The 18515-nt window shown below is 54.0% G+C and overlaps 7 protein-coding genes across 7 annotated transcripts; 3 read left to right on the top strand and 4 right to left on the bottom strand.

Moving 5' to 3' along the window:
- Positions 1-1556: 1556 nt before the first annotated feature.
- On the bottom strand, positions 1557-3664 carry An11g10770 (uncharacterized protein; the record flags this gene model as incomplete). The annotated part of the gene is made up of 2 exons (XM_059750570.1): positions 1557-2988; positions 3012-3664. The coding sequence occupies 2 exons, from the start codon at positions 3662-3664 to the stop codon at positions 1557-1559; spliced, it is 2085 nt and encodes a 694-aa protein (XP_059601693.1).
- A 1206-nt stretch (positions 3665-4870) lies between these two features.
- An11g10760 (uncharacterized protein) lies at positions 4871-5986 on the bottom strand (the record flags this gene model as incomplete). The annotated part of the gene is made up of 1 exon (XM_001394996.1): positions 4871-5986. The coding sequence occupies one exon, from the start codon at positions 5984-5986 to the stop codon at positions 4871-4873; it is 1116 nt and encodes a 371-aa protein (XP_001395033.1).
- Positions 5987-6321: 335 nt separating this feature from the next.
- On the top strand, positions 6322-7479 carry An11g10750 (hypothetical protein; the record flags this gene model as incomplete). The annotated part of the gene is made up of 3 exons (XM_001394995.3): positions 6322-6416; positions 6478-6594; positions 6654-7479. The coding sequence occupies 3 exons, from the start codon at positions 6322-6324 to the stop codon at positions 7477-7479; spliced, it is 1038 nt and encodes a 345-aa protein (XP_001395032.1).
- Positions 7480-8111: 632 nt separating this feature from the next.
- Positions 8112-9344, top strand: An11g10740 (uncharacterized protein; the record flags this gene model as incomplete). Its single annotated transcript, XM_059750569.1, has 3 exons — positions 8112-8332; positions 8393-8841; positions 8941-9344. The coding sequence occupies 3 exons, from the start codon at positions 8112-8114 to the stop codon at positions 9342-9344; spliced, it is 1074 nt and encodes a 357-aa protein (XP_059601692.1).
- An 807-nt stretch (positions 9345-10151) lies between these two features.
- An11g10730 (uncharacterized protein) lies at positions 10152-11723 on the top strand (the record flags this gene model as incomplete). The annotated part of the gene is made up of 2 exons (XM_001394993.3): positions 10152-10342; positions 10478-11723. The coding sequence occupies 2 exons, from the start codon at positions 10152-10154 to the stop codon at positions 11721-11723; spliced, it is 1437 nt and encodes a 478-aa protein (XP_001395030.1).
- A 637-nt stretch (positions 11724-12360) lies between these two features.
- Positions 12361-15385, bottom strand: An11g10720 (uncharacterized protein; the record flags this gene model as incomplete). The annotated part of the gene is made up of 2 exons (XM_001394992.1): positions 12361-15237; positions 15350-15385. 2 exons carry the CDS (start codon positions 15383-15385, stop codon positions 12361-12363), a joined length of 2913 nt encoding a protein of 970 aa, XP_001395029.1.
- A 1115-nt stretch (positions 15386-16500) lies between these two features.
- Positions 16501-18515, bottom strand: An11g10710 (uncharacterized protein; the record flags this gene model as incomplete). Its single annotated transcript, XM_001394991.3, has 2 exons — positions 16501-16751; positions 16838-18515. Coding segments are annotated over 2 exons (1929 nt in total), but the record flags the coding sequence as incomplete, so codon positions are not given.

Below are 18515 nucleotides of genomic sequence, written 5' to 3'. Positions count from 1 at the left end.
CCCTTCTTTCCCTGCCCTTCCCTTCCCACCTCGTCACCAACCCTCCTAAAGCACAGGCGCCATGATTTCATCACGACATGGATGTTCCCCTCATGCCACCGACACCACAATCCTTTTCCCCACAGCCTCAGATGCTGCTTGCTGATCAGGGTGCTTACGTCTGGGCCGTTAATCATCTATCCATCCATTCACACCCTCCTTCCCACTCCAAAATTTACTTCTGGATCATTTTTCCCCCCTACGAAGGATCGGCTATTACGGCTTCTTCTCCAGGCCTCCTACTTTTGTAGCCCGAGGAATTAACGCTCCTTGACGTGCTGCCTGACGTCACGTCACACCTTCGCAACCTTCCAGGCCCATCACCGGCCCCTTCGGTTCCCAACTGGAGGTCTAGTCTAGTCTTATCTGTCTACTTTGGTTTGACCGGTGCTTAGGACAACACAGCTCGACTGCAACTATTTTTGGGATCGTGTTTTTTATTGCTTTTGTAGACAAGAGGACGCCACCCCACATACAACTCGGCCTCCTCCTCCGTGTCAATCAACTAATCTCAAAACGAGCGCAGTGAAACACACGCATACACTCACACACACACATACACACGCGCATGGCTCATCACAGACAGGGGGAGAGGGGAGGTGGAAGAGGAGGCACACCGCATTACGTTCATGGAAACCAAGATGGAGACAAGCGTGGTCAGAGACTTCGTACGGGTATTCGCGTGGACTGCCCACCGGAAGAGCGACCCTGGCGCCGCCGACAGGGTGCGTAGGTACATCACCGCACCCTCTGTCCTGGCCCTTTCCCCTCCCGGCTCAGAGCCCACTCACTGCCTTTCAACGTCATGAGTATATCGAAGAAGATGGTATCCGTACATCGCGGAAGACTTCGGCAGGCATAAGCTAAACGGCATAGCAGGGAAGCGACGGCAGCCAAGCAGACTAGGGAAAAAAAAAAAAAAAAAAAAAAAAAAAAGAAAGCAAGAAAAAGCGGCAACGAAAGAAACAAGAAAAAGAAAACATGAAACGGAATACGTAGGCAGAAAGAAAAAAAAAAGTGATGAGAAGAAACAGGGGTAAAAATAGAACAGCACAGCAAGACGATCGCTAGTAATGCATAGAATCCTTATCTAACCACAATCAGAGACGGAACTAGGAGAGCACGATGCCCCGGCGACACTAGACCTCAACAAGAAAGGAAAGGCACAGGCTATGAGGCAATGGGAGGTCGTCATATTGGGATCAACAACAAATTTGCCGCTTTTCCATGAGGCAAACAAGAAAAAAGAAAAAGAAGAAAACGGCGAACAAAGTGAACACGAAGCGAAGGCGAAAAATTGAAGAAAAACAATAATGAGTATGAAACTGAAACAAAGGCGGACTAATAGGGAAAGATAAGGCGTTAGACCAAGGCGGAAGGGGGGAAGTAAACATAGCATCAAAAAATAAAAAATAAAAAAATAAGAATAAACACTGAAGAAATTGAATTTTTGAAACCGAAGAAAAAGGCAGAGAGAAAGTCATAGCTTAGGCCAGGCTATACCCACAGGCCTCGGTTCACTGAGAGCCGTAGTAGACACTGCCTTGAGACTGAGGATAGTAGTACGTTGTACCAGGGGGCGTCATCATGCCGCCCATGCCCATGACACCGCCGGCCCCGGGCGCATTCGGCATCCCATAGGAGGGGTTTTGATACATCTGGTTAGCATCGTAGAAATACACCGTACCACCTGCTTCGTGTGCCACTGTGCCCGGTTGAGCCGGTTGCTCACCCGACGTGTGCGCACCGGGCACCATATACGGCACCTGCTGCCCCGGGGGGAAGGGAGGCACAGAGGTGCCGGGCCCCACTGCTGCATTGTACGGGGGGAACTCGGTCCCGGTGACAGAATAGTACATGGCGCCAGGTGGGTAAGAATTGGGATAGAATGCTTGTGGCTGTTGATAGCCGTATGGCTGGAAGGGTTGGGCATGGATTGCACGCTCGGGTATGTGGGATAAGGGTGTCACCGACGAGTGAGCCGAAGCAGCATAGCCGGGCGCATCTGAGCCATAGACGGGCCCAGTTCCAGGCATTGGGACCTGATGATGGAATGGCTGCTCCTGCTGCGGCTGAGGAGGATTGAATGGAAAGCTTGCTGGGGTCTCAATGTCGGCAACAGAGACGGCCTTTTGGGGACGAGGTTGGTGCATCGGGATGGGCGCCGGACGGCTCTCCCGGAACACTGGAGGTTGAGGCTGTGGTTGAAGAGGAGGAACTGCTGATGGAGGGCCGGGTGGTGGGGGTGGTAGTCCGGCTGTTGGTCTTGGAGGTGGAGGTAAACGGACAACGGGCTTACCGTTGTCTGTGGCCACGATCGTCTGCCTGGAGAGGACCGAGGCGGCCGGCGAGTGGTATCCTTCTTGGGAGGGCGCCTTGCCGAAAGACGACCTCCTACTGATGCTAACGCTTGGAGTGTATGTGGAACCTGCATAGATACTAGGCCGACGTCCTGGGAAGAATCCGCTCCGACGCCCACGGAAGGCCTGTTGATTAGGCCGGAGCGCCCGCGGGATGAAGATGAAAGATCGCTCTGTCGCGGGGAAGATATATCGCGCAGGCTGCCCGGGAAGCGAGATTCGGACGGGCTTATCGCGGCGCAGAGGAGGACGGTGTTGTGGTAAACGGGTGTGTTGCTTCTTTGGAACATTAGGGTATGAGATAGGCTGAGCCATGCCCGGTAAATAGACCACGACAGGTACGTTCCCTATCATTGTAGTACTCGAGAACGACCTATTGGGCGGGGATGATCGAGGAGCTGTAGGGACTGGCTTCGGGGGATAGGTTGGGACAGTCGCAGGCACCGCAGGCACTTTCGAGACGGGTGCATCATCTCCAGCAACAGTATCATGCAGATCGTGCGTCCACTTGTTTTCACTGGCATCTGATTTGACCTGGTTCCTGCAAGCTGTTAGCGTGGATGTTCGGATTGCTTCACCAGTGAAAGAGCTAGAGGGTTGGTTCAAGCGTACTTGCGCACATTGCCGTCCACGATGAGACCGTATGGTCTCGACTTGGACTTGGCAAATGGTTTGTGACCGTTGGCCGCATTATCGGTCGAACGTTTGTCGTGAAGGAAGAAGCTTCCTCGGGTGGGGACGAACGCTGGGTTCTCTTCCTTTTCCTTTGTATACTTCTCATTGTCACGACGCCTCCTCTCCGTCAGGCTGTCTTGTTTTGGCTCTGCCGGAGGCGCCGACGGAGTTCTCCCAGTCTGTTGGCCAAGCTCCCCCTTCAGATCATCAAAGTGGATTTCGGCCACCCCAGTCGTCTTGTCCGACAGACTCATCCCGTTCATCATCGCTTCTGTATCTGACATGACCGTTCCCGTGTGGCGTTTCCCGGGCGAGGTAGAATGGCGGCGCCCGAGCTTCTGGCTTCCTGCGGGCGTACGACCGTTGAGGTGGGGAAGGTGAGTATTGCCCGCATCCCGGGTCACAGACGCCTCGTCATCACTCTCATCACTGCCCTCGCCATCGGCATCCTCCTCGTCGGGATGGCTGATAATGGACCCTTCGCTTAGGGAGTCGTCCTCCAATTCTCCATCTAGTGAGCCCTCATCTTCGCCCTCTTCGTCTCTTCTTCGGCGGCGACTAGCACCGATATTGTGTCGTCGTGGAGCCATGGAAAAAGGAATGAAATTAAGAAGCAGAAGGTCACGGTAAAGGTCGGAATCGAGGTAAGCTGGGGTGGATCGGGGTGGTGGGAAAGGGCGTCAAAGTGCACCGACCAGTAGCGGCGAGAGCGGCGGGTTGCAAGACAGAGGATGGGTAGAGAAGTAAGGTAGCTAGTAGGTCTAGATAGGAAGAAGCTCGCAAGCAACACGTTCCCGAGAACCGAATAGACAAAGGTAGAAGAATAGAGAGAAAAGCACGAGGACCAGAGCAAGAGGGTGCACCTCAGGACTGAGGGCAGGGAGTGTTGAACGGATGGACGAACTGGGGAGATTTGGTGGTTTTGAGCATGAGCCATGACATGCTCTTTCGATGTCAACCGCCTCAATCCGGTTAGCGTCCTCCCCAAACCACTTCAGGGATTCTAGAACTGCGGTTTATCTACTTTTAGTTGTTAACGCCAGCTGATCGTCCATCAGAGCTCCTCCATTTTGCTTTTGAGAACTCCATATGACACTTGATTTTCAGCAAACATGGTCACCCTCCGACATTATACTTTTCAACCAAACAGACTCCCGGTTCCCAGTCAAGGTCAGGGTATGTCGACATCCTGAGCATTACTACCATTGACGCCCGTTAACTCTGTCCGTCCACTCACGTTGCCTCGTTCTGTTTACCCTGACTAAGCCGCCTGGCAGCATCGGCCTTAGTGTACCTGTACCCATTTTGGCGCAATAGGCAGGGACATGGTTCATGTACCAGTACATCGCAGAGTTCTACTAGCAGTAACTGACCGGTCTATGCTACCCACGTCGGGGCCTTATGTGATACGCGGCGCCAGGGCTTACAATGCGGACTGGAGGAAATGGCTAATCAGATCGTTGGTTACAATAATGCTTCATGGCATACATATATTGTATACAAAGAATTCGGTTGGGTATCAAGGTACTGAGGACTTGAATCCTCAATGCTTCTATAGCGCCGTCCACGGCCGTCTTGATCCTCGACCGACGGGGCATGAAGTCCATGCAAGGATGGAACAACTCATGTCACAACTCACTATGACAACGATCTCACATCAACAAGATTACAGAGCCGGGCATTGGGGGGCTCCGACTTTGCACCCAGTAAGGAGATCTGGTTTGGTTCTGTATGGGCGATGGCTTCGTCTGTTCTTCCGAAATGCGCACAGGTTGTTCAAGGCGCGCGAACCCTCCTTAATCAAAGGTGATCTTCTTTCCTTGAGCTTCAACAATGGCTCCACTGAGCTTCTGAACAGTATCTTGATCGTATCTGGTATAATCCGGCTTTCCTTGCCTAGCCTTGCCCGGTCGCGACTGGCGAGACTGCTCACCCGCCGAGTTGTTCTCTGCAGGCTCAACCTCGCTGATGTCTGAGGTATTGTTCTTCTTGCCTTCGCCGTCCTTACCGAATCGCTTCTTATAGCGCGTCGTGGCATCTTCGGCAAATTCCATGCGCATCCGCCTACCGAGCAGGTTGTTCACCCACACTCTCTTCTGTCGCGGCTTCTTGGACTTTTTGCGGCTTTCGGTGTCGGACTCTTCATCCTCTTCATCATCCTCCTTAACCAGCAAGTAGCCCTTCACCGCTGCTTCGGCTGCTGCAAGATCCTCAAACACTACCCAAGCATAACCCTTGCATTTGCCGGAGTCTTGGAATGTTGCCACATGTACGTTTGCGATAGTCCCACATTGGGAGAAGTGCTCTTCGATGAGCTCCTTCGTAGCGTCGAAGCCGAGGTTGCCGACAAATATCCGCTTTGACGGGGGATTTCCAGATGCTGCCCCCGAATTGGCGTTCTGACCCTCTCCTTGAGGCTTCTCTGGCCTACCAGAGAAGTTCTTTGCATCTTTGATGAGCACACGACGTCCGGTGAGAAGCTGTTCACTGAGGCCCATTGCCTCCTGGCAGGCCTTCTGCGTGGAGAAATCGACGTAAGCGAATCCTTTGTTCTGGGCTTTTCCATGCTTATCACCAGACTTGGGCATGTGAATTCTCGTGATGGTCGTATCTGTAAAGGAGCAGTTGGTCGTAAAGAACTTGCGCACGTCATCTTTCGTCGCGAAGAATGGCAGGTTTCCGATCCAGATACCAAAATCGGAGCGCTTCTGAGTGGCAGCTTTGTCATTGTCTACAGGGGTCTCCTCTGTTTTCTTCTCTGTAGTGGTATCCGAGGGGCCTTCTGCAGCCTTCTTCTTGAGCTTTCGCAACGCCTTCTTTGAGGGAGGCTCGGGGGCAGAAACGTCAATCTCGATCTCGGGGACATCTGGAAGCTTGCGCTTCTTGTGGTTTTCCTCACCTACGCCAGCCATGGTGTAGTACGCGAAGGAATAAAGAATAAAAACTATACTTCACAGAGATAGAGGAATAAAGCCAATGGGAGGGAAAGAGAACCTTCACTTGGAAGAGAAGTCTCAGCGGCAATCACTGATAGCGGAGGGAAACTTTTTTTTACGGCGGGCAGAAACTCTCCGCCTCAACACCAGATCCTCCAGATCGGCGGACCGCTTAAACGTGACCGGCCCAAACACGGCCATCTCGAGCCTCACTCAGCCTTCGCTTCTGTCCGCCCCTTTCACCCGTTCACGACTCTGCAACTTGAAGCGCCATCCAGGTTTCTCGTCGTTTACTTTGCTCGTTTGTCACGATGTCGCATACCATTGATGATACTCATTCCGTGACTGAAAGTTTACCGGATGCCCCCGGGGGCGCCCCTACGAAGCAGTCCTACCGATCATTCAAGTGAGTGATCCCCTGAAAGCCTGGGGCGGCGCGTTGCTAATTCGACCGATCTACCATCCAGGAAGAAGTTTGCGAAGCTTAAGGTCAAGTTTGAGCTTCAGATGCGAGAGAGCGAGTCCCTCATCCGCGAAGGGTTGCGTATCGAGGATCTGTCCAAGAGGATTCAGGCACAGAATGAGTATGTTGCGCGCCCAACGTCTATGACTTCTCGGTCGCTTACAATTGATCAACCCACAGTCAGCTCCTAGAAGTCCTGCTAGAGTTCAACGATAGTCTCCATGTGTCTCCAAGTATGCGGTACGATCTGAGCGCGCCGGAAGATGAATCCTTCTTACCACCACCCGAGCGAGACATTCCGAAATCGTACAATGACCCTGTCGTAGCGAGCTCTGTTCTACAAGAAGCCAAGGCCAGACTGGCTGCTGGACGTTTGTCCAGCGATGCTTATCGTGAGGTGGAGGATGATGTTAAGCGCGGTCAGGCTTTTGCACCGCGTATGCAGTACAGCACTCTGTCGACATTCCCCCATTCTGCGCCTTTGCAGCCAGACAATCCCGACGACTGGAATCCCGCGCAAGAACTTGGATTTCTTACTCCCGAATATGAGACCGAATACTGCCTGGCTCTAGATGCTAAACTGGGCGACGACGAGGCTCTGGAGCAGCTCGAGTGCGTTCCTAAGAAGCCATCACTAGCGGAACGCGAGAGAGAGGCCGCTCTTCGGAGCCATGTCTCTGTACACAATTGGTTGCGCCAGAACCAACCCCAAATATTCTTGCAGGATAACGAGAACGCCTCGGAAAAGTCCGGCTCTCGACCCTCCAATCTACGCACTTCTAAGAGGGCGCCGGCTCAATCACGCAAAGAGGAGGATGTGTATGATGATGACAGTATCCTGGAAACTGCGTCAACCTCTGGAGGTACGAGAGGCAAGCGCAAGCGCGATGAAGATACCGGATATCGACCCAAGGGCGGTAGCAGTCGCTCAAACCGGAAGAAGAAGGATGAGGAAAATGCGACCCCCAAACGGCCGTCGAAGCGGTCTTCGGGCGTCGGTGCCTAAGATTGGCCATCGATAATACCGGATCTTTTCCTTGTGTATCAATACAGACTTTCCTTTCACACTCTTTCTATCTTTTTTTGCCATTCATGTTTGCAATTCCTATCAGACCACGGCGGATAGTGATGTCTTTCCAATACGGGAGCGGACAAGCATGCTACACTTTGAAGGTGTTTCCTAAATGGCTTTCTCCAATTTGCACTTATAAATTTCCTATATTCACGTATTTATCTGCTTCCTTGCTGTACTATGTGTCGGAGCGGCGGCGTCACCACTCACTCCCGCCTATGCTGCCATTATGCTTTGATATGCTTCAACAATAGTTACTTGAACACGATAGCTAGAAGTCGTGAATCATAGGTGAAAGCGGTCATATCATACCCAATAAATATACAAAACAGACTAGTAGGAGTATAACAATGCTACTAAGTTAGTGTTGCTCTTCTCCCGGATTGGGAATGCGGCTTCACGTGCGTCTCCACCAGCGGTTTGCCTGGTTTGCTTGGCATGCCGAAAGTCTTGTCCGACTGCAGCTCCAATACTCCGATTTTCACCAAACGCCCTCAATCGGGACGCAATAGAATCGACTGCTCGGCCACTAATATTCCCCAGAGCGGCAAACAGACCTCTACATTATGGCCATTACTATTCTCCCTCCGGTTGTGGAGGATGTCGACGTTCCCTACTCCGACTCGGAGGACGATGCCATGTCCGTGGATTCAGATGGAGGAGTAGATCTCGCAGCGGGAGATGCCACAAGACCTAACAAGCGTCCTCGCTTAGTGGAAGGAACAAATATTGGCGCAGGAGTCCTCACACCGGGTGAGATCGTAACAGATGACCCGCAATGGATGAGGTTGGTTTGGCCCAACTGCTATATTAGCTCAACGCGCAATTGATTGACACTTGACCGCAGAGGACACGGCACATACACTAACCCACTATCTACCTCCATCATTGCTACCGTCGCCGGTACAGTTCAGAAGACCAACAAATTGCTCTCCGTCCAGCCCCTTCGGGCTCGTTATACGCCTGAGATCGGTGACCTGGTGGTGGGGCGTATTGTCGAGGTGCAGTCTCGGCGATGGAAGGTTGACGTCGCTGCTCCCCTTCTCGCACAGCTTCCTCTCTCCGCTATCAACTTGCCCGGTGGTATCCTGCGTCGACGAACGAGCGCCGATGAACTACAAATCCGAACCTTCTTCAGCGAGGGTGACCTCGTCGTTGCTGAAGTCCAGACGGTACATTCCGACGGAGGCGCATCGTTGCACACCCGGTCGCTGAAGTATGGTAAATTGAGGAACGGCGTGTTCCTTGCGGTGACGGGGACAGGTGGCAGTGGTGCGTCTAGCTCGTCAGTCAAAGGTACTTCTGGGGCGAGTGCTACGGGCGCGGGAGCCGGAGGTGCAGCGGGTGCTGGTGGAGTGGTTCGGTCGCGCAGACAGGTCTGGACGATCAATACAGCCAATGGGGGTGGGGATGTAGATGTGATTTTGGGAGTTAATGGGTACATTTGGATTTCGAAGCACGCCGACGGAGCGGCTGCTGCATCGTCGACGACGGAAAACGTGTCAATCACGCGCATGGAGGAGATGGTGTCGAGCTCCATCTACTCGAGTCAGAACGATGATATTCCGCCACAGACGCGTCGGGAGATCGCCCGGTTGGCGCAGTGCATTCGGGTGCTTGTCAACGGAGGAGTCCGGGTGGACGAGGAGACGGTGATGGGAGCCTATGAAGCCAGCTTACAGGTGGATCTAGAAGTGGGCGATGAGGAAGATGATGAAGATCGGGGCAAGGAGGGACGAGAATATCTGGAGGGCGACAAGGCTCGCCGAATTCTAGATTTGGTGCTACAACAACTATAGGTTTGGATGGCATTTTCGAACCTTTCGATAGTAATTCTCGTGAGAATAGATACCCCGGCAATGGACAAACATTCCTGCCTCAGCAATGGTGTGTACTACGTAGAGTTCCATTGGAACAGCTAATAAATTAGCATCTTCTTCTGTTGTCCTCCATCTTGTGATGCCTTCAACTTTTGCCTTTTTGGGGCTGATAAGCAAGACCCCGCATCACGTGGCGATAACAAGGCTGATTATTGGCAGATCCAAATGAGACATCATCAGCAGAATAACAGGAGAGGTATGCAAGTAAAGTAGATCAGAAGATAAGAAACTAAGAGTAACCAACCAAGCAGAAGAGTAACACAAAACAACTCGGGGATCCGAGCGAGGGTGGCGTTGATCAGGAGGAGGGGGCGTGACCAGTTGGCTGCCGCACAAATACATTCTGATGTTATTCTTGTTTCTTTCACTCTTTCTTTCTTCTTACCTTCAACCCAATACTCTTCATCGACCCATTGGGGATTTCCATCAACACCCTTGTTCTGTTCCAGCCTTACCATGTCCTTCGTCTCAGAATCACTCTTTCTACTGTCTACCATCACGTTTACCATACCCTCAGTATAGCCGCCCGGGTTGTGCCGGTTGCACTTGGTGTTGCCTTGCTTCTACAAGTTATACTTGTTTCTACATTCCGGTTTCCCTCTGGCTTATTCATAGTAAATTCTCGGATACATTATCCCGCATTCTCCCCCGTGAAAATTCTTCCTGCACTTAGCAATCTCCTCTTTGCAATCACCTCTCAGCTGGTCGACATTGGGCGTATCCATCATGCCAGACCTGCGCCGTCAAGTATTGGAGAGTGGCAAAACCATCTCTCGCAAAGCTGCTTCCCGCGAAGGCTCTCGACGTACTTCGCGCGCCAACTCTACCCAGAATTCCCGCCATTCCTCTCAGAATCAAAGTCGACATGCCTCAGACGAGGAAGACCTTGACAGTCTAAGCGATGACACGGCCATGAGGTGAGCATTCCATGATCACTGCTTTCTCCCCCTCCAATTTATTTTTCTCTTTGGTTTCCCCCCAAACACGGAATGATGTCATCGTCGTCCGTTCCCTCTGTGTGCTCCGTTACTAATGCGTGTTTCACGACCCAGCATTGGCTCGTTGGACGATCTAACCGATAACCCCGATCTGGACAACCATGACTGGGTTGAGGAGCTTGGGGACGTCATCGAAGATATTCTGGACCGCAAACGCAGCAGCAATTTGAGTCGCGAAGAGGCTTACGCTGCGTTTTGCCGACTAGCCAAATATCACTATGTCGAGGAACAAATTCGCGGTCGCGTTCTGGACTTGGTAGCGGCATTCAACCGCAGTATCAAGTTCGAGACCAGTGTGCGCGAAACCACTCTGGCGCTCCGTGCTGTCGAGCTCCTCGCCATTTCAGCCTACGATAATACCATCTACGAACATGTCGAGCCCTTGTTGACTCGCACCGTGCGAGATTCAACCTCTAACACGGTCAAGGCAGCAGCGATCCACTGTCTGGGCGTCTGCACCATCCATGCAGGCGCTAGCGAAGATGGGATTCTCGACCAGATGACGTTTTTCTTGGACATTGCTGCCTCGGACGGGCAGTCGATCGGTGCTGGGGACGACGCAGCCAGCGTCGTTGCTGCTCTGCAAGAATGGGGCGTGCTTGCGACCTATATCGACGATCTTGAAGGCGAAAGCGAGGATGCCGTGCAGATCTTCATGGACCAGCTGAACAGTGGCGATTCTGCGGTCCAGATTGCTGCCGGCGAGAACATTGCGCTCTTGTACGAGAAGAGCTATACTCCACAGGAGGACGATGAGGACGACGAGGACGAGGAGGAAGAATCGGAAGAGGAAACCTTCTTGTCCGGAGGTCGCGGCAACGGCCCCAAGTTGATCAAGCGCTACAACGCCTACCACAACACGCACGAGCTCGAGCAGCAACTCCATTCGCTGGCCAAAGTCCACAGCAAACGGATCAGCAAACGCGATAAGAAGAGTCTACACAGCAACTTCGCCTCCATCCTTACGACGGTGGAGAATCCCCGTCGGGGACCCATGTACAACACCGCTATCGACCAGGACACCAACCGCCACTACGGCAGCAAGCTGACGGTCAAGATTGGCCGACAGGGCGTGATGAACATCGATCGCTGGTGGAAATGGACGCGGCTGAGCTCGCTTCGACGCACCCTGCAGGGCGGCTTCGCAGCGCACTACTATCAAGGCAACCGCGCCGTGCTGGAAAGCCTTCCGGTGATCATGCGCATGGACACGCCGTCGGACCGAGGGTATGCCAAGCGCACGGCCAAACATCGGGATAGTCGTCGGTGGGCGGTCCACGAGGCCTCGGACGAAGACTAGACATGTGATGAGTTCATCGTTCGTTTTACTGGTTTTTGAGTTTGATTCCCTGTTGCGTTAGATTTATGGCAGCGGTTGTTTTGATGTTTTCCTATCTTTGTGCAGTTGTCTTCGATTCCCGTTTCTAGAACACACACTCGCCGCTGCTAGCAGTGTGATTAGAAACGAACAAAAGCATACATACATCCATACATACTTGACAATAACTATGTAAGGGAAATTTTTCAGTTATTTCTATATGCTCTTTCAATATAAGTAGTGTATATATAAGTCTTGACTATGTTACACATTACATACACTACTATCTCTGTATGATCTCAATCCATACCGTCATCAATAGTAACACCCGATTTCAATACTCGAACCACATCTCATAAGTAAACATCTGAATTAGAATAATAGTAATTGAGCTTATTTTACTTCATGCTTTGAATGAGACAGTGAGTGGATAAATCATAAATTGATAAATGTACACCGAGAGTGTAATAAGTTGAGTAGAAATCCACTACCTCCCTCCTTCCCTATCCTCTATAGTATACCACTCACCAACACACTCCCGCTATACCTAACTAATACCTGTCTAGTAATAATCCCACCCCATATGAGATAAATCCCGCAATATAAAGACCCTAGCAGATTACTTCGTAAAAACCGGCACCACGCCCGTCCAGGCGGCCTTACTCCGTTCCTCCCAGTATCCATCCTTCCCAGACTTCAGTCGCCACACGGATGCATCTCCCGATGCGTCATCTACGGGTGTGAACCATCGCGGTGTCCAGGACTCGCCTGCGGCTTCCATCTCGCGACGACGCGCGCGTTGGCCTTCTTCCAACTGGACCTTGACTGCTTCGGCTTGGTCGACGTCGCCGTCTTCGAGGGCGCGCTGGTCCGGACGGAGTCGTGAGTCGGTGACGGGGAGTTTGCCGTCCTCGATAGAGGTGACCTCGTTCAAGGTCGCCGCGAAGGCTGTGAGACCGTAGTGTTTGGGCGCGTTGGGGACCAGGGGTCCGGCACTCCAGATGGTTCCCGAAGGGTTGCCGTTCTTAGTGAGGTCGAGGGAGGAGGTCCAGGTGCCGGTGAGACCGAGGGGCAGGTCACGGCCGGAGGGGTCCGTGGATTTGGTGGTGACTTCTTCGCTGCGGCCGGAGAACATGCCGCCGGCTTTGAAGGTGGTGAGGGAGCGGTGGCCGGTGGTTTCGTTCATCACGACCATTTCGCCGACGGGTTCGACGTATTTCTCGCCGGCGATGATGTTGCGTAGGAACGAGGTGGCCTGGGACCAGCTGAAATGTTCGCCGGTGGTGTGGAGGGTCAGGCGCATCTTGCCTTCGGTGATAATTTCGGCGGATTTACCCCAGAATTTCTGCGTCGGCATGGGGGATTGCGTGAGGCTCCAGTCTTTGCTGTCGGCTTGGTAGGCAAGCTGGACAGGGCGATGCGAAACCTTCTCGGCGATAAACCGGAAGCCAAGGTCTTCACGGACGAGCTCGTAGGTCTCGCCGAGCATGGGGTTGAACGGTTTGCGAATGGCGCGCTCACGGATCCGGTTGCTGGAGATGGGAGAAAGGGCAAATGCGGTCACGTACATGAGGCGTTCAACGGGGTCGGAGGCGCTGGCGGCGCGGTCGAGCAGAGTGGAGTACTCCAGAACTTCGGCGGCGCGCTGGAGCAGCGACAGGGGCTCGTTGGAGGAAACGGGCATGGAGATTTGCGACAGGTCCTTGCCAACGTTCTTACGGAGGAAGCCAATCAGACTGGGCGGCATGACCGTCGGCGCCGTGATGTTGGCACGACGCTTCACGGGACTGAGTGGGAGCGGCGTGAGCGTTTTGGGTCGGCCGGGGAAGAGCGGCGAGAATTGATCGTGTCCAGCAGGCGTCTCGTCAGCCTCATCCTCACTGTCAGAGGGAGCATCGTCGGCCATAGGTTCTTCTTCTGCCTTGGGTTTCGAGTCCCATACGGTGTGGTCGGAGGCGTTGTCGGCCGCTGCCTCGTCCTCGCTGTCGCCCTTGATTGTGAGAAGCGCATTGCCGTCATCTGCATCGAAAAATTCCTGGGACACGTCGGACTCGAAGCTGCGCCGCACCTGCACGGTCGCGCCCGGAGGGTGTCGTCGCTGCTTGCTTTCGGAGATGAGGGTTGAGAACTCGCTGACGACCTGGTCCAGGTCACGCAACACGGCCATGAGATGTTCATGGACCTCCTCCATGGGATCCGGGGGGCTGGCGATGCTGCTGGGCTTGCGATCGCCCGCCAGAGACGCAGTCTCAAAAGCGCCCGGAACGGCCAGCTGCGAAGACATGGAGGCCATGGTGGTGGTGCGCTTGACGCCGGGCTGCGTGGCCGTACTATTCTTGCGCTTCCAGAACGGGCGTTTGGCGTCCCCAGACTCGTCTCCATTCAGATCCGTGGGCGTGCGATGCGGGCTGGGCGAGCGACCGCACGGTTTCTCCGCGACATTGCCGCCCAGGTACTTGGGATCGGTGTCCTTGGCCAGGCGCCGGACAGCATCGCGCGACCCGGATACCTTGCTCACGAGGCTCTCGACTCGTTCCCATTCCCGTTCCTCAACGGCGTTCGGGACGACACGTTGGGAGGGCACGCGTAACAGGGGTTCGGACGGCAGGGTGGTGTCGTCGGTAGCGGTGGCAGGAGTCTTGGAAGACGGGGCGGAGGCCCGCTCCAGCGCCCGCTTCCAAGCGATGAATTCCTGGTCATTGTTGGCGCGAAGGTGCCAGACTTCGGTGCCGGAGTCGATGGAAATCTCGCGCGACTTCTCGTTGCACGCAACCGCGGCTAGCGACAAGGGGATGGACCCGCGAAGCGCGGCAGAGTTGCGATCGTGGTAGTAAGACAAGGTCGACGAGGTGTAGTCGAGGGAGAAGAAGCGACGCGCCCAGCCCTGATGGCGCTTCCGCCGTCGCTTCTGAAGCACGCCCGTATAGGTATTGAGAGAGTCCGGGTCGCTGGCGAGAGGCGGCGGCTGAGCGACGCTGTTGCCCCGTCGGCGGCCAGCCAGGGTCTTTCCGGATTCAGCGGTATCGGAGCGTATGGGATGGCTGGAGGCATGAGGGACGGGGACCGACTGCGGTGGGAGGGCGGTTGGGTAGGTGAGCAGGGCGAGAGTGACGGTTTTGGAGAGTTGCTTGGAGAAGGTATTGTCAAAGACCAGGGCGTAATTCCCGCCTTCATTGGCGGGTACGTCGTAGGTACCGCGGAAGATGCGTTCAGCCTCGCATTTGCCGATCCATTGGATCTGCTTGAGGCCAATTCCTGTCAGCTTCTCAATGACGGAGGCATTGGGTCGCGAGGCCGCAGCGCTAGCGGTCGCTGGCAGGTTCTCGTTGGAATCGGCATTGGGGGAATCGGTGGCTGGTAAGTTGGTGTTGGAGCCCAGAACGGCCGAATGGCCGGGATGTTTGAAGATGCCAAAGTTGATGGACTTCTTGTGCGGTTGGATACTCCAGGAGATGGTGTGGGCGGGCTTGACCGATACCCAGCGGACAAAGTAGGACTGTAGAGAGGGGCAACAGAGGGCAGAAGTTAGTCCAATGCCATCATTCAATCATTAATCCGGCGTGTCATGTATCCATCCCCTCCACCCCCTTGCTTCATTGTCAACATACCTTGCTGTGGATCTCCAGCTCCTCCATGGCCGCCATGGTTGCGCGAAAGGCACTTGTTTATGTGGAGGAACGGGAAAGATGACGACGAGGGGGGGAGCAATTGAGAAGAACGAGGAACGAAGCCAGGCGGGCAATGGGATCTTTTAAGAGTCGGGGGATTGGCGAAGGGAGCTGAAAAGCTGAAACAAAAAGGAGGGAATGATGGATCAGGCTGAGGCTCAGCTGTACGTCAGCCACGAGGCAGAGCAGCAGCAGCAGCAGAAGCAGAAGCAGATCTTACCAGTCATGCAGCAGCCCGGCTCACGTTGGATTGCGGGAACGATCGGATAAGGAGACACGGGCCAAGGAGGGACTGTGGGAAGAAGGATCAAAGAGTGACGACAGATGCGGTAATTTAAAGTAAAGGAGGGGCGGTGGAGGAGGTGGAGGAGGAGGGGATGACGGTAAGAAGTAGTAGTAGTAGTTGTTGTTGTTGTTGAAGTAGTAGAAGTAGAGGAAGAAGGACAAGGAGAAGGAGAATGAGAGATGCGGAGAAGCCGAACACTAAACACACTCACAACTCTCTCCTCTCCAGCCCGGCCGAGGAACAACCAAACAATGTGCTTTTGCAGGGGATGAGCAGCTTGTGCCCGCTTCACATGAAAGACCAAAGACTGAGATCAATAGTAAGTCTTTAGTCCATCTCCGGCTGGGGATAATCTGGTTCCTGGTGGATCCATCCAGTGTCCCTTGACCCTTTTATTCTCTCGTTTTCTGGATTTTCCTCGGAGTTTCACGGGAAAAGAATGCGTCAGGGGCAATCAATACTTGAGATATCTACTTAAGGATATTGAATTCATAGTTGAATAGTAACAGTTGATCCCAATGCAATGCAATCAATTCCATTGTTTAATCCCCCTTCAGTCCCCAACAATTAATCATTTCGAACCCGCAACCAGGAGATGCTACGCGGATGCTAATTCTTCACTCTGCCTTATGATGGAACAAGAGAGAGAGAGAGATAGAGGAAGAATAGAAGACAAGAAAATACACAGGAGAAAAAGACCAAGAATCCCGACCTCATCCAGCAATCAAAAAAAAGAGATAAACGTCCCGAGGAATATTACACACAGTATACAGAATGAAAGAAGAAGGAAAAGAAACCATCACCATCACCGCCTCTTGCCGGCCTGCATGTTGGTGAACAACAGCTTGAAGCCATTGCACAGGGCCCGCATGTCCGGATATGGGTTGCGCTGCAGCTCATATCCTTGAGGGATCACCTTCACCGGCCAGCTGTGCAGCGGCGCCTTCTCACCTGCCTTGAAGCACAGGAAGAAGTAGCCCGCATGTTTGGGATCGATGCAGAAGGCGTAGGCCGACCGCCGGGGGTTGGCCTTGGTGTATGTTTCCAACCAGGAGTCTAGCAAAAGAGAAAAGGTTAGTGATCATTTACAATATGACCAGTCGCAAAGAACAAAGAAGAAGACGAAGGAAAGATGGACTTACAGGTGGCGTCCTTGTTGCCGTCCTGGTACTTCTCATGCAACATCATCTCATCCACCTTCTTGGTCATCGCCTTGACGTGGTTGAAGATCAAATCGTCCAAATCACTGTACGTGTAGCGTCCGCCCACCTTCAGTGTCCGTCCCACGGAGAATTCGTTCTCCTTGTCCAGCTCCAGCACATCGATATGCTGGAAGATGCCGTCGGACACCTTCCACGTTACCGCCAGATGGTCCGGTCCCTTGGACGACGGGCGAATCACCACATCTCCCCGGCTCTGCGACCCCAAGAATTCCTCTGCCTGCGTCGAGTTGAACGGCCGGAACAGCGGGTGCTTGATCACCCGCATCGTCCGTCCGCCGCTCTGGGTCTTCTCCTGCTGCGCTTCCCGGTCCTGCGCCTCCTGCCGGTCGTCCCACTCCCCTTGCAGTCGGTCCGGCGTCCGTAGAACCGGCCGGCTGACCTGCTCCTCCCGCAGCGAGACATTGCACAGGAAGTTCTTGCGGTTCAGGAAGAGCACCTTGGCCGGCAGCGTCTGGTGGATTTGATACAGCGCCCGCACGGGGATATCATACCGGTCGGTCAGCTCCGACTCGGGCACCAGGGCGTCGATTCCACAGTCCAGCTTGCCGTCAATGTGATCGTCCGTGATCCGCTTGATGGAGATGGGCACCACCATGCCCTCCGACAACGTCTCTGCCGTCTCACCAGTGAGCATGGTGAAAATGTCATCCGTGCTGAGGAAGACGAATTGCTTCCGTAGTTCCTCGTACGGCTGTTGCAGCTCCGCCCGGATCGTCTCCAATGTCGCTCGCTTGCGCTGGTTCAGGTTCTTCTCCAGTTGCTCGGCGTACTCCTCCAGAATCAAGTCGTTCACCCGATCTTGTGCCTCCTCGCGGAACAATTTGCGCACAATTGCCCCCGGTCCATTCTCGTCCGTCTCCGCCTTGATATCCTCTTCGTCGAGTTCCAGCGCATCGGCCGCCATCTTGCGCGCAATATCGTAGTCTTCGGGGTGCACACGCGTGTTGTCCAGCGGGTCTGCGTCCGGATCGGCGTTCTCAAAGTCGATGTACAAGAAGCTGGCGCAGTTGTTCCACACCTTCACACCCATGGCCGGATACTGGGCGTTCACACCCAGCAGCTCCGCCCGGTTGTTGACCACGCCGCCGTTCATGTTCACAATCTTGAGCAGGTGTGCCGCCTTTCGGGGTCCCAGACCACAGACGTAAGGCAGGAGATTGGCTGTCGCCGAATCCGTGACGGCTTCATTAATGTCCACACCCACCAGGTTCACCATGTCCACCAACGCGGTCTCCAGCTGCTTCAGCAACAGATCCTGAGAGACAAGCTGCTGGCCCGGCTTGAATTGGATGGACACGATGTCCCGGCCCAGGGACGCGTATTCCTTCAGCGGACTCTGCAGGTACTTGGCCAAGGCCACACAGTAATGCGTCAAGGGGGCGAAGCTAGGGTGGTCCTTCTTCGCACGCTCGCTGTGCTGGTAGAGTCGGGCAACCTCGTCGTTGACAATCACCACCTCCAAACGGTCGCTGACCTCGTCATCGCGGTCATCGGTGTAAAGAGCGCCGCGGAGGTCTTGCCGCTCCACGACCTCGGTCAGCAGCTTATACAGGCGACGGGTCTCCGGAGACATGCCGGACACACCGATGACGTCGGG

The sequence above is a fragment of the Aspergillus niger genome (assembly GCF_000002855.4).
Source record: "Aspergillus niger supercontig An11".
NCBI lineage: Eukaryota > Fungi > Ascomycota > Eurotiomycetes > Eurotiales > Aspergillaceae > Aspergillus > Aspergillus niger.
This window is presented reverse-complemented; position numbering and strand designations above follow the sequence as displayed.